Raw genomic sequence first — 13273 nt, forward strand, 5'->3', positions numbered from 1 at the left:
GCCCCCCCACCCCAGAGCACCCTGTCCCCATGTTGATGAGGACAGGACCTCTTCCCGACAACCCTTGCCGTTGGTTGTCGGGGTATGCGGGCGGGGGCTTATCGGAATCTGGGAGTCCCCTTTAATAAGGGGGCCCCCAGATACCGGCCCCCCACCCTAAGTGAATGGATATGGGGTACATATGTTTATTAACTTTTACTTTTTGCCTACAGGTGAATGGATGGTACGATGTACCCCATATCCATTCACTTAGGGTGGGGGGCCGGTATCTGGGGGCCCCCTTATTAAAGGGGACTCCCAGATTCCGATAAGCCCCCGCCCACATACCCCGACAACCAACGGCAAGGGTTGTCGGGAAGAGGTCCTGTCCTCATCAACATGGGGACAGGGTGCTCTGGGGTGGGGGGGCCCGCAGTGCGCCCCCCTGCCCCAGAGCACCCAACCCCCCCATGTTGAGGGCATGCGGCCTGGCACGGCTCAGGAGGGGGGGGCGCTCGCTCGTCCCCACTCCCATTCCTGACCGGCCGGGTAGCGTGCTTTGGATACGGGTCTGGTATGGATTGTAGGGGGACCCCCTACGTCGATTTTTCGGCGGAGGGGGGGTCTCCTTACAACCCATAACAGACCTAAGGGCCTGGTATGCTCCTGGGGGGGAACCCATGCCGGTTTGGAATTTACAAATTGCCGTGGAGTTCTCCCTCGGGAATGCATACCAAATGCCGTCGCTTGAATGGGCCTTTACAAGGTGTGACTAACTTTACACTTTGTAAAAGCAGCCCTAGTTTTACACCAGGCAAACTAACACTTACGGCGAAAAAACTAGGCACAAAAGCTTTGAGGATCGCCCTAAGTGCTAATTTGCATACTAGAAGAGGCATTTCAACTCGAAATGCCCCCAGTGGCGGATGCGGTACTGCATCCTAAGATCCGGCAGTGTAAGTCCCTTACAGATGTCGGATCTTCTGCCTAACTTAGGAAAACTGCTTCTGAGGATCAGTTCCAAAGTTAGAACCAGAGATACGACGGCTTACGCCGGAGTATCTCTTTTGTGGATATGGCCCTTAGAGCCTTGCACTCTGACCTCAGAATTTAGCAGAAGTTAGGGTTAGCAGAGCAGAAGCGAGGCAGCAGTAGTATATTACTCTGCCAGGCAATGGGCAGCCAGAAATACAATTTTACTGTTGGCAAATGCAGCACCATTCATCCAGAGTCCTTAACGGTTTAATACCTGGTGGGCATTGAACCCATGATTCTAGGTCAGAAGTACTGACCAGTTAGCGATCATTTGGCTCCTATTTTTGGTTTATTTTCTAATACTGTGCATTTATAGGTACAAATGCTGTTAAATGTTTAACACTGTTCTTCTTTCTTAATTGTATTACTTTAGATGTGTGCTTGGACATCATTGGGGGAAGGGAGGCCATACCCCATTCTCGGCCATACATGGCATTTATAAGGACTGCAGAAAAAGGAATATGTGGTGGCACTTTAATTAAATCAAACTGGGTACTAACTGCAGCTCATTGTCCAATGTACGTACATGAACTGGTAGTGAACTGGTTACTTATAATTGTGTTTCAATAATGAAATTTACTAATGGTGTTTTCTTTAAAAAATGTATGGTGCTAATTTCAGAGTAGGCGAAGTGAAGCTCAATAAATTGACTGTATGCAGTTAAAATCACCAAGCATTCTACAATCTGGCTGTACAATTTTTTTTAGCTCTTCCAACAACTATGTAGTGCAATAATCTGCTTTAAAGATTTTTCTTTTAACTACCTCTGCATTTTTTGGGGGGGGTGGCGCAAACGAAAAAAGAAAAGAAAACAAATTGCAGCCTCACTGTGCCCATTAAATGCAGCCACTGTGCCATCAATTGTCACCACTGTGCCATGCAATCAAACGCAGCCACTGTGCCATCAATTCGCACCACTGTGCCATGCCATCAAACGCAGCCACTGTGCCATCAATTGTCACCACTGTGCCATGCCATCAAACGCAGCCACTGTGCCCATCAATTGTCACTACTGTGCCAATTGTCACCACTGTGCCCTTTAATTGTCGACACTGTGCCCATTGTCGCCACTGTGCCCATTGTCCCCACTGTGCCAATTGTCACCACTGTGCCCATTGTCACCACTGTGCCCATTGTCGCCACTGTGCCCTGTAAAATGCCCCCCCCCCCGCCCGGCACTTACCTTTCTGGAAGTCAGCCATCCTCCTTCCACGTCCCTCGATGTCTTCTCCCGCCCTTATTGACGCTTCAGCCAATCAGGTTACCGATAACCAGAACCGGTGAACCTGATTGGCTGAGACGCCTGTCAGTCTTATCCAAGGAACGCTGGCGCTGGCTCTGATAGGCACTTCTGAACAGCCAACTAGCTGCCGTTATTCAGGTGGCCGGCGCTCAAGGTCCGGCCATCTGAATAGACCAGCAGCCAGCAACAATAACATAGATTCATGCAATGCATGAATCTATGTTATTGTAATCAGTGGTGGTGCGAGAGCCAGAGGGGGTGGCGCTCCAGCGCCCTCTATAGACGCACCGCCACTGCTTACCTTATTCCTTACTCCCACAGCCTTCTCCTCTAATACTTCATTTTGATGTCTTTACATTCAATGCAGGACCAGCAGTCCTGCATTGTAAGTGAGAATTCCAAGGGCCTACCCAAAGCCCAGATAGGCAAAGGGACAGGGGGGTTTATTTACTAAAGGCAAATCCACTATGCATTACTACTTGGAAGTGCACTTGCTATAGATGTGATAGGGACATTAGAAATAAACAAAAACCAAAAGGTTGACGCTGCGCTAAATTAAATATTGAATTATAAATGTAAATAGCTGCTAGCACTAAATTGTGTACAACAACTTGGTAACATAAAAAAGAAAAAAACAGTGCAGCGCTAGTGAGTGATATTGTGCTCATATAAATTAATAATAAACAAAAAAAGTCATTCTGGAATAAACTGAAAATATAGCCAGAATAGGAAAAAACATAAAAATGCAGATGGATATATGAAGAAAAAGTCTTAAAAAGCCACGAAACAAAGTTCATATGACTCTATCCAGTAATTTTCCTTGTAAAAGAGAAGTGGATTGTGCAGACAATGTGAAAGACTCTTGATTGATGTGAGGTAAGCTGTCACCAATACACCCGTGAGGAAGGATAAGATTGCCTGCTTACCAGATGAAAAGACTGTTTTGCATCAGTCTAATAGGGCCTGTGGGAAGTCTGGTCTCCCAATACCTTAGCCGTCAAGATAACCACGGTATAGCTCAGCATACAATCCGAAGAGTCATAAACCAAAAAAAAGAGAAGAAGGACCTCTCATAGCGTATAACGTTTAAAAATAAAAGAGGGTTTAATAAAAATTGCACTTACAATTAGGCAATATAAATACAGCATGGATAGCAAAACGTCTCCGATCTCTTGTTCCGATGCTTCTCGCTACTCGGTCAGGAAAACACAGCCGGCGTTCAGGACGGAACGCGATGACGTCACGGCACCCTACGATCGTTTCGTCGCTAATGGACTTCAACGGGGGAGTAAGCCGGATGTTGACGTCAGCGCGCTAGGTGTTTAAATACCCACGGGTTCCATACTGGAAAACTCGGGGAGAGTCCTCATAGTGACTGAGGGCAAAATAATTGAGTAGCGAGAAATGGAAAAGTGTTGTAATCATGTTGTACATAACGTATCAGATTAAATAACGATATATATTAGTACAGAACGCGGGGGTGTTTAATAACTGGTAGCGGAGCATCGAATAATGAAAATAAGATCGGAGGTTAACAATATATGCAAAAAGATTGTATCATAAATTTGCATAATCATAAAAATCAATCTATATTTAATTAGAAAAGATCTATATCATAAAAATCATCTATATTTAATTAGAGAAGATCTATAAATTAATTTAAATTTTGATAATGATTATGATAATTAAAATTGGAATAAAAAATTAATAAAATTTTTTTTTTTTTTTTTTTTATTATGAATTATTTAAAAAGCAGTTTATATCCCAATCTACGTTAAGTCCGAACGGAATAAAAGATTTCATAGAAAAAATCCAGCGAGTTTCGAGCCTAGATATGGCCCGAACCATATTAGTACCACGCCAATGAGGACGAATGTTATCTATGGCAAAAAAACTTGTCCCCTTTAATTGTCTCCCATGGAATTTATCGTAATGTTTCGAGAGGTTATGTTTAGGGAACCCGCTTTTGATCCTGCCCACATGCTCACTAAGACGTATATGCAGTTCTCTCTTAGTACGGCCGATATATTGCTTTGAGCATGGACATTGAATCATGTAAACAACGTATTTTGTTGAGCAAGTCATAAATGAATCTATGTCATAAATTGTACCAGTAGCTGTTGATTGAAAATTAGTACATTTCCGTTCCCTAAAGGAATTTACCTTGCAGATATTACATCTGCGACATGGGAAAAAACCTTTAAGGGACTGGAAAAATGACATAGTTCTTGGTGGATCTATAGCATTTGGTGCAATTTTTAGCCTTAAAGCAGGTGCCCCCTTAAAAATCACGATTGGATTATCAGGGATAAGTGATCCAATAATCTTATCACTTTTAAGAATGTCCCAATGCTTTTTTAAGATTTTTTTAATTGAAAAATGCTGATTTGAATATTTGGTAGTTAGGGACCAGCTAAATTTTTCTGAAGGAATAGGGTTCTTACTACTGTTTTTTACCAATAAGGATTCTCTATCCATCTGTTCCACCTTTCTCATGGTTTCGTTAATCAAAACTTCTTGATATCCTTTAGTCAAAAATCTTTGTTTCAGAACGTGTGCTTGTTCATGGTAGTCCTTAATATCAGTGCAGTTCCTCCTTATGCGTTGAAATTGACCTTTAGGTACTGCGGCTAACCATGAGCTATGATGACAGCTTGTGACAGGAATAAAAGCGTTCCTATCTGTCTCTTTGAAGAACGTGTTGGTAATCAGTTTATCTTCTTTTACATAAATGTTTAGATCCAAAAAATGGATGTGGGAGGTGCTAATATCATATTGAAGAGAAATACCCCTCGTATTGGAATTTAATTTAAAAAAGAATTCCTCAAGTGATGTTGTGTCTCCCTCCCATATGACTAACACGTCATCTATATAGCGTTTCCAAAGTCGTAATTGTGAGGGTGGTTGATCATCAATAGCTTCTCGTTCCCAATGAGCCATAAATAAATTGGCTAGGCTGGGGGCGAATTTAGCCCCCATCGCCACGCCACAGATCTGAAGAAAAAAGGTACCACCGAACCAAAAATAGTTATGTGTAGTTGCAAATCTTAACAACTCCAAAATAAACTCCTTCTGTAAGGGTGGTATATCAGATTCTTGCTGGTTATTAAAAGACATTTCATTTTAAATCCAATTGGAAATGGCACTCAGGTTATCCATAGGATTCCCCCATCTTCTATTCGACGATCTGGAGTCAATTCAGACGACGTTCCACCTACCATTTGTGCTCCTATTCAACATAGCAATCTGAGGAATGCATCACTATTCAATCCACCAGGCTTTGTTGCTCCTGCGATACAAGTATTTAAAGAACTGGTTACAAAAGATCTTCTGTCTCTTAAAATTACTAAACCTAGAGGTGTTTTCCCTATTCAGACTAACATCAAGAAGATCTGTCAGCGGAATGAGATAGTAATTAGACCTGCAGACAAAGGGGGGGGGATTGTCATTTTAGACAAGTCCCAGTATGTTGAAGAAATGAATCGACAATTGTCTGATAGTTCAACATACACCCCCCTACCTTCGAATCCTACAGTAAAATATAGGAAGTTGTTATCCAATCTTGTGGATCAAGGCCTACATAAGGGGATTCTTAACAAAAAAGAACATGCCCATCTCATACCCATCACACCGCGAGTACCGGTGATATACTATTTACCTAAACTTCATAAAAGTTTAGTTAAACCCCCTGGCCGTCCAATTATAAGCGGAATAGATTCCGTCACGGCCAGGATAGGTAAATATGTAGATAGTTTTTTACAACCCTTAGTGAAATCGACTCCTGCTTTCCTTAGAGACACCACTGAAGTCTTGAATCTATTAAAAGAGGTCCAATGGAAGGATGGCTATATCCTTGCCACTGCTGATGTGGCTTCTTTATACACGGTTATCTCACATCAACATGGTCTGCAGGCAGTGGACTTTTACCTCCAGCAAGAATCTGATATACCACCCTTACAGAAGGAGTTTATTTTGGAGTTGTTAAGATTTGCAACTACACATAACTATTTTTGGTTCGGTGGTACCTTTTTTCTTCAGATCTGTGGCGTGGCGATGGGGGCTAAATTCGCCCCCAGCCTAGCCAATTTATTTATGGCTCATTGGGAACGAGAAGCTATTGATGATCAACCACCCTCACAATTACGACTTTGGAAACGCTATATAGATGACGTGTTAGTCATATGGGAGGGAGACACAACATCACTTGAGGAATTCTTTTTTAAATTAAATTCCAATACGAGGGGTATTTCTCTTCAATATGATATTAGCACCTCCCACATCCATTTTTTGGATCTAAACATTTATGTAAAAGAAGATAAACTGATTACCAACACGTTCTTCAAAGAGACAGATAGGAACGCTTTTATTCCTGTCACAAGCTGTCATCATAGCTCATGGTTAGCCGCAGTACCTAAAGGTCAATTTCAACGCATAAGGAGGAACTGCACTGATATTAAGGACTACCATGAACAAGCACACGTTCTGAAACAAAGATTTTTGACTAAAGGATATCAAGAAGTTTTGATTAACGAAACCATGAGAAAGGTGGAACAGATGGATAGAGAATCCTTATTGGTAAAAAACAGTAGTAAGAACCCTATTCCTTCAGAAAAATTTAGCTGGTCCCTAACTACCAAATATTCAAATCAGCATTTTTCAATTAAAAAAATCTTAAAAAAGCATTGGGACATTCTTAAAAGTGATAAGATTATTGGATCACTTATCCCTGATAATCCAATCGTGATTTTTAAGGGGGCACCTGCTTTAAGGCTAAAAAATTGCACCAAATGCTATAGATCCACCAAGAACTATGTCATTTTTCCAGTCCCTTAAAGGTTTTTTTCCCATGTCGCAGATGTAATATCTGCAAGGTAAATTCCTTTAGGGAACGGAAATGTACTAATTTTCAATCAACAGCTACTGGTACAATTTATGACATAGATTCATTTATGACTTGCTCAACAAAATACGTTGTTTACATGATTCAATGTCCATGCTCAAAGCAATATATCGGCCGTACTAAGAGAGAACTGCATATACGTCTTAGTGAGCATGTGGGCAGGATCAAAAGCGGGTTCCCTAAACATAACCTCTCGAAACATTACGATAAATTCCATGGGAGACAATTAAAGGGGACAAGTTTTTTTGCCATAGATAACATTCGTCCTCATTGGCGTGGTACTAATATGGTTCGGGCCATATCTAGGCTCGAAACTCGCTGGATTTTTTCTATGAAATCTTTTATTCCGTTCGGACTTAACGTAGATTGGGATATAAACTGCTTTTTAAATAATTCATAATAAAAAAAAAAAAAAAAAAAAAATTTTATTAATTTTTTATTCCAATTTTAATTATCATAATCATTATCAAAATTTAAATTAATTTATAGATCTTCTCTAATTAAATATAGATGATTTTTATGATATAGATCTTTTCTAATTAAATATAGATTGATTTTTATGATTATGCAAATTTATGATACAATCTTTTTGCATATATTGTTAACCTCCGATCTTATTTTCATTATTCGATGCTCCGCTACCAGTTATTAAACACCCCCGCGTTCTGTACTAATATATATCGTTATTTAATCTGATACGTTATGTACAACATGATTACAACACTTTTCCATTTCTCGCTACTCAATTATTTTGCCCTCAGTCACTATGAGGACTCTCCCCGAGTTTTCCAGTATGGAACCCGTGGGTATTTAAACACCTAGCGCGCTGACGTCAACATCCGGCTTACTCCCCCGTTGAAGTCCATTAGCGACGAAACGATCGTAGGGTGCCGTGACGTCATCGCGTTCCGTCCTGAACGCCGGCTGTGTTTTCCTGACCGAGTAGCGAGAAGCATCGGAACAAGAGATCGGAGACGTTTTGCTATCCATGCTGTATTTATATTGCCTAATTGTAAGTGCAATTTTTATTAAACCCTCTTTTATTTTTAAACGTTATACGCTATGAGAGGTCCTTCTTCTCTTTTTTTTGGTTTATGACTCTTCGGATTGTATGCTGAGCTATACCGTGGTTATCTTGACGGCTAAGGTATTGGGAGACCAGACTTCCCACAGGCCCTATTAGACTGATGCAAAACAGTCTTTTCATCTGGTAAGCAGGCAATCTTATCCTTCCTCACGGGTGTATTGGTGACAGCTTACCTCACATCAATCAAGAGTCTTTCACATTGTCTGCACAATCCACTTCTCTTTCACAAGGAAAATTACTGGATAGAGTCATATGAACTTTGTTTCGTGGCTTTTTAAGACTTTTTCTTCATATATCCATCTGCATTTTTATGTTTTTTCCTATTCTGGCTATATTTTCAGTTTATTCCAGAATGACTTTTTTTGTTTATTATTAATTTATATGAGCACAATATCACTCACTAGCGCTGCACTGTTTTTTTCTTTTTTGTGATAGGGACATGCAAGGAAAATAAAACACAGCATTTTAGCTTGCAGATAATTGGTTGATAGAAATCAGCAGAGCTCGACTTCCAAGTGCACTTGCAGTGCACAGTGGATTTGGCTTTAGTAAATCAACCCCAATTTCTCTTTAACATATGTTTTGTCAAAAGAACATGGCTCTATTATAACATAGACACAAATTATACATACATAATTATTCACTTTCAGATCATCACAAAGGGCAAAGGGTCACTCTTTACATCTGGTGAAAAATAAATTTAACCTACACATATATAAAGGGTTCTTCACAGTAAGAGCTGTGAAAATGTGGAATAGACTCCCTCACAAAAAAAAATATAACTGTATAGTGACAATTGACTGTAATAACAACAGAGATTATTGATAGTTGCTAGAAAAATTAGGTACATTTAGTTGTTTTGGGCTGCCCTGTAAACAGTGGAGCAGTTTGCAATTGTGTTGGGCTGTTCTTGGCTTCACAGGCTGCAGGTTTTATTGCTTCCCCGTCTTCTGGAGGATTCCAGAATATAGTGGGTTGGGAATAGGCAAAACAGCAGCCTGAATGTTCATGTTGCCTCAGCCAATCCCTGGAGGAGGGTGCCCAGTAGGTGGCTGGGGAGTGCAAAAATAGTCTGGGGCTGCCCTGTTCTTGTCCAGGAGGAGAAGTTTCCAGCCTGAAGGGCTGCTGCCCTCCTACATGTGTTTCGAGGTCCCAGCTATGCTAGAGCTAGGGGGCCTGCTTTGCTGAGAATTTCTGGAACTAATCAAAGGATTTCACAGAGGATCTGGTCTGCTGGTCTGTAGAGTTCAATGGAGAAATGTCCATCTAATATTGGAAGGAGGCATCCAACTACCCAGGGACATTGTGAGTACAGACCTGAGTAAGGGATCCAGGTGATTGTTGCAGCTGCTATCCCTTGTGTATCAGTGCTAACGCTTGCCTGGCCAAGGACATTTCTTATGGTGTCTCAGTAGTGTAGCGCTGAATCTGATTGTCAAATTTTTCTGCACAGCATTCAGTTTCCATTAACAAATTTGAAGTTTGTAGCATGCTGAATTAAAATCTGATGCATAAATGTAAAATTGTATTTGAAAGTATGCTCAGCTTTATTTGTCCCAAGATGTGCACCCCAACAAATTTTTTTTAACATGACATTCAGCCGAGTTGTCATAATGACAATCGGCTGTTTTTTTTTTTTCAGTGCAGCACATACCTTATTTTCACCGCCGCTTCTGGGTATGTAATGTGCGAGACTGGGCGTTCCTAAGTGATTGACATCCTTCCGACCGGCGCATACAGCGCGTCACTAGTTGCCGAAAGAAGCCAAACGTCTGTGCGCAGGCGCCGTATAGAGCTGACTCGCAGTCCGGCTTCTTTCGGCAACTAGTGACGCGCTGTATGCGCCGGTCGGAAGGATGTCAATCACTTAGGAACGCCCAGTCCCGCACATTACATACCCGGAAGCGGCGGTGAAAATAAGGTATGTGCTGCAGTGAAAAAAAAAAAACTGCCGATTGTCATTCTGACAACTCGGCTGAATGTCATGTTAAAATTTATTTTTTTGGGTGAACCCCCGCTTTAAGGACAGCTGCACACGACCCCACTGTGTTTTGGCCGAAGTGCAGCTAACCCATGTTTTTTATGCGGGTTAGCGGCGCTTTCCCATAGACACCAAAACCACGGGACATAGGTAAAATCTATGGGAAAGCGCAACTGATCCGTACGAAAACCGTGGGTTAGCTGCACTTTGCTCAAAGCCAAGTGGGGTAGTGTGAAGCTGCCCTTATACCTAAAATGAAGAATGTATTATTAAAATGCATTACATACTGTTCTAATTAAGTAACATAAAATGTTTACATTTGTGTATATGCATTTTCTTTCCAGTAATAGTAAAGCAAAAGTGATTCTTGGAGCCCATTCCATTAGGGACGCTGAACCAGAAAAACAGAAGATACGTGTTCTAAATGTCTTTCCACATGAGCTTTTTAATGCAAGGACATTTGATTATGACATCCAGCTGTTACAGGTGAGACTACTCATGGTCTACTGATTACTTTCAAGTTTAGGTAAACAGATACAATTCAGCTCAAAGTGGTATTAAATTCAAAACCAAAAATGGAATACTGTATTTATCGGCGTATAACACGCACAGATGTATAACTTGCACCCTAATTCTAAGAGGAAAGTTTCAGGAAAAAAATGTCCATAGCCCCCTTTACATTACACAGACCCCCTGCACATTACAAAGCCCCCTGCACATTACACTGACCCCCTGCATATTACACAGCTTCCTGCACATTACACAGACCACCTGAAAATTATGCAGCCCCCTGCACTTTGCACAGACCCCCTTTACATTACACAGACCTCTTGCACATTACAAAGACCCCCTGCACATTACACTGATCCCCTGCATATTACACAGCCCCCAGCATATTACACAGCCCCCTTTACATTACACAGACACCCTGCACATTACACAGACCCCCTTTACATTACACAGCCCCTTTACATTACACAGACCCCTTGCACATTACACAGACCCCTTGCACATTACACAGACCCCCTGCACAGTACACAGCCCCCCTGAACATTACACAGACTCCCTGCACAGTACACAGGCCCCCTGCACAGTACACAGACCCCCTCTATATTACACAGACCCCCTACACATTACACATACCCCCTGCACATTACACAGCCCCCCTGCACATTACACAGCCCCCTGCACATTACACAGCCCCCTTGCACACTACACAGACCCCCTGCACATTACACAGACCCCCTGTACATTACACAGACCCCCTGCACATTACACAGACCCCCTGCACATTACACAGCCCTTGCACATTACACAGACCCCATTGTATTACACAGGCCCCCTGCACATTACACAGACCCCCTACACATTATGCAGCCCCCTTTACATTACACAGCCTCTTTTACATTACATCGCCCCCCCTGCACAGTACACAGCCTATTTGATTATAAAGACCCCCTGCACTCCCAGGAGACCCCCAGTCTCATGTGATAGCACGGCCACGTGACTGCTCTCCTCTGATGTTTCATGGACAGTCACATGACTGCTCTCCCCCTCCAATCCAAAGCTACACTCGGAGGAGGAGGAGTGGGAGGAGGAGAAGGCCAGAAAGAATGGCGTTAATTTGGTATTTAGAGGCTTCCAATAATGTATGCCTAAATGAACTCACCAGATTGCGATGTAAGCAGCACATTTTATTTGGTAAAATAAACTCCGCAGGGACCATAGACGGATGATCACTCTCCGATGTTATAGATGTCTCAGATCCTAAGAAGCTCAACATATAGGAGGAGAGAAAAGAACCTTGCATAATGTAAGATCTTTAGAAAACGGCTGAAAGTTTATTAAAAAAATAGTGCACTCACATTTCAAAGTGTCTTTCCTGACACCGGTAAATAAGCATAAAACAAATCCAACTTAACCAACGCCACTAGCCGACACGCATTGCATACTAGCACATTATGAAATACTCACCTTGGAATGGAGTCCTCCAGCACTACAGTGTCACCGCTGAGAGGGCTGACATGTTCACACCTGTCTTTCTTCGCGAGCTCCAGCTATGTGATTGGCTGGAGCTGTGATGACGTATCTCCTGTGCTTGCGCGTGTGAGCGCTCTGTTTCCGGCACAAAGCTCTGATGTTCCGACAAGGTATACGGGACCTTGAGAGCCCATGCACCTCCGAAGTCACTGGCTGCATGCAGGGTGAATATCTTGTAAATGGTGCACGTTTAGGAGGTATTCATTTTACCCACAGGTAAGCCTTCTTATAGGCTTACCTGTAGGTAAAAATTACCAGGCGGTCTTTTACCTTGCACTTTAAATACAGTCTGCTTTCTCTTGGCTATTCATAACCCACAAAAACCTTCTCATATACTGTATACATTAAAATACTTATCTCCTATTTCATACCTCATTAAGACCATGTTTTTGTCATGATTTTAAAAAAAATACATGTGTCTCAACACAGTAGAATATTCAGAGCAACAGTGCATATTCAAAGATTAAAATTAAAAAGTTGCTATAAATAAATGATAGTATATAAACAAGTAGAGAAAATGAAAATTACATTCACACAGACAGGGAAAAAATATGACATAAAACGATGTAGTTTACATTTTGGAATGTCCTTGCTCCAAGCAATATATTGGAAGAGCTACAAGAAAAATAAGCACAAGAATAGGGGAGCATGTAAATAATATTAAAAAAGGTCTAGAAAAATCATAGCATTTCAAGGCATGTTAAATTAAAACATATTAAAGACTTGTGTTTTAAAACTTTATGGGATAGAAAAGAATAATACTGCATTGGAGAGGAACAGATATGGAAAAATAAATATCCAAAAAGGAAACTAAGGTCACGTACAGCGGCGTATCTTTGAGCGGGCGTAACGTATCCTATTTACGTTACGCCTCTCCGCAACTTAGACGGGCAAGTGCAGTATTCTCAAAGCACTTGCTCCGTAACTTGCGGCGGCGTAGCGTAAAAAGGCTGGCGTAAGCCCGCCTAATTCAAATGTGGAAGATGTGGGCGTGTGTTATGTAAATGT

The 13273-nt window shown here is 41.7% G+C and overlaps 1 protein-coding gene across 1 annotated transcript in view; it reads left to right on the forward strand.

Annotated features, from left to right (window-relative positions):
- The window catches only part of LOC120928288 (granzyme A-like), a 50635-nt gene that overhangs the window by 7198 nt on the left and 30164 nt on the right, over window positions 1-13273 (forward strand). Inside the window, exons 2-3 of the mRNA XM_040339385.1 lie at window positions 1388-1532; window positions 10570-10711. Of these exons, the coding sequence (XP_040195319.1) occupies window positions 1388-1532; window positions 10570-10711 (287 nt within the window). The remainder of the gene's footprint in view (window positions 1-1387; window positions 1533-10569; window positions 10712-13273) is intronic.

Source organism: Rana temporaria, chromosome 1, assembly GCF_905171775.1.
Source record: "Rana temporaria chromosome 1, aRanTem1.1, whole genome shotgun sequence".
In the NCBI taxonomy this organism is placed as follows: Eukaryota; Metazoa; Chordata; class Amphibia; order Anura; family Ranidae; genus Rana; species Rana temporaria.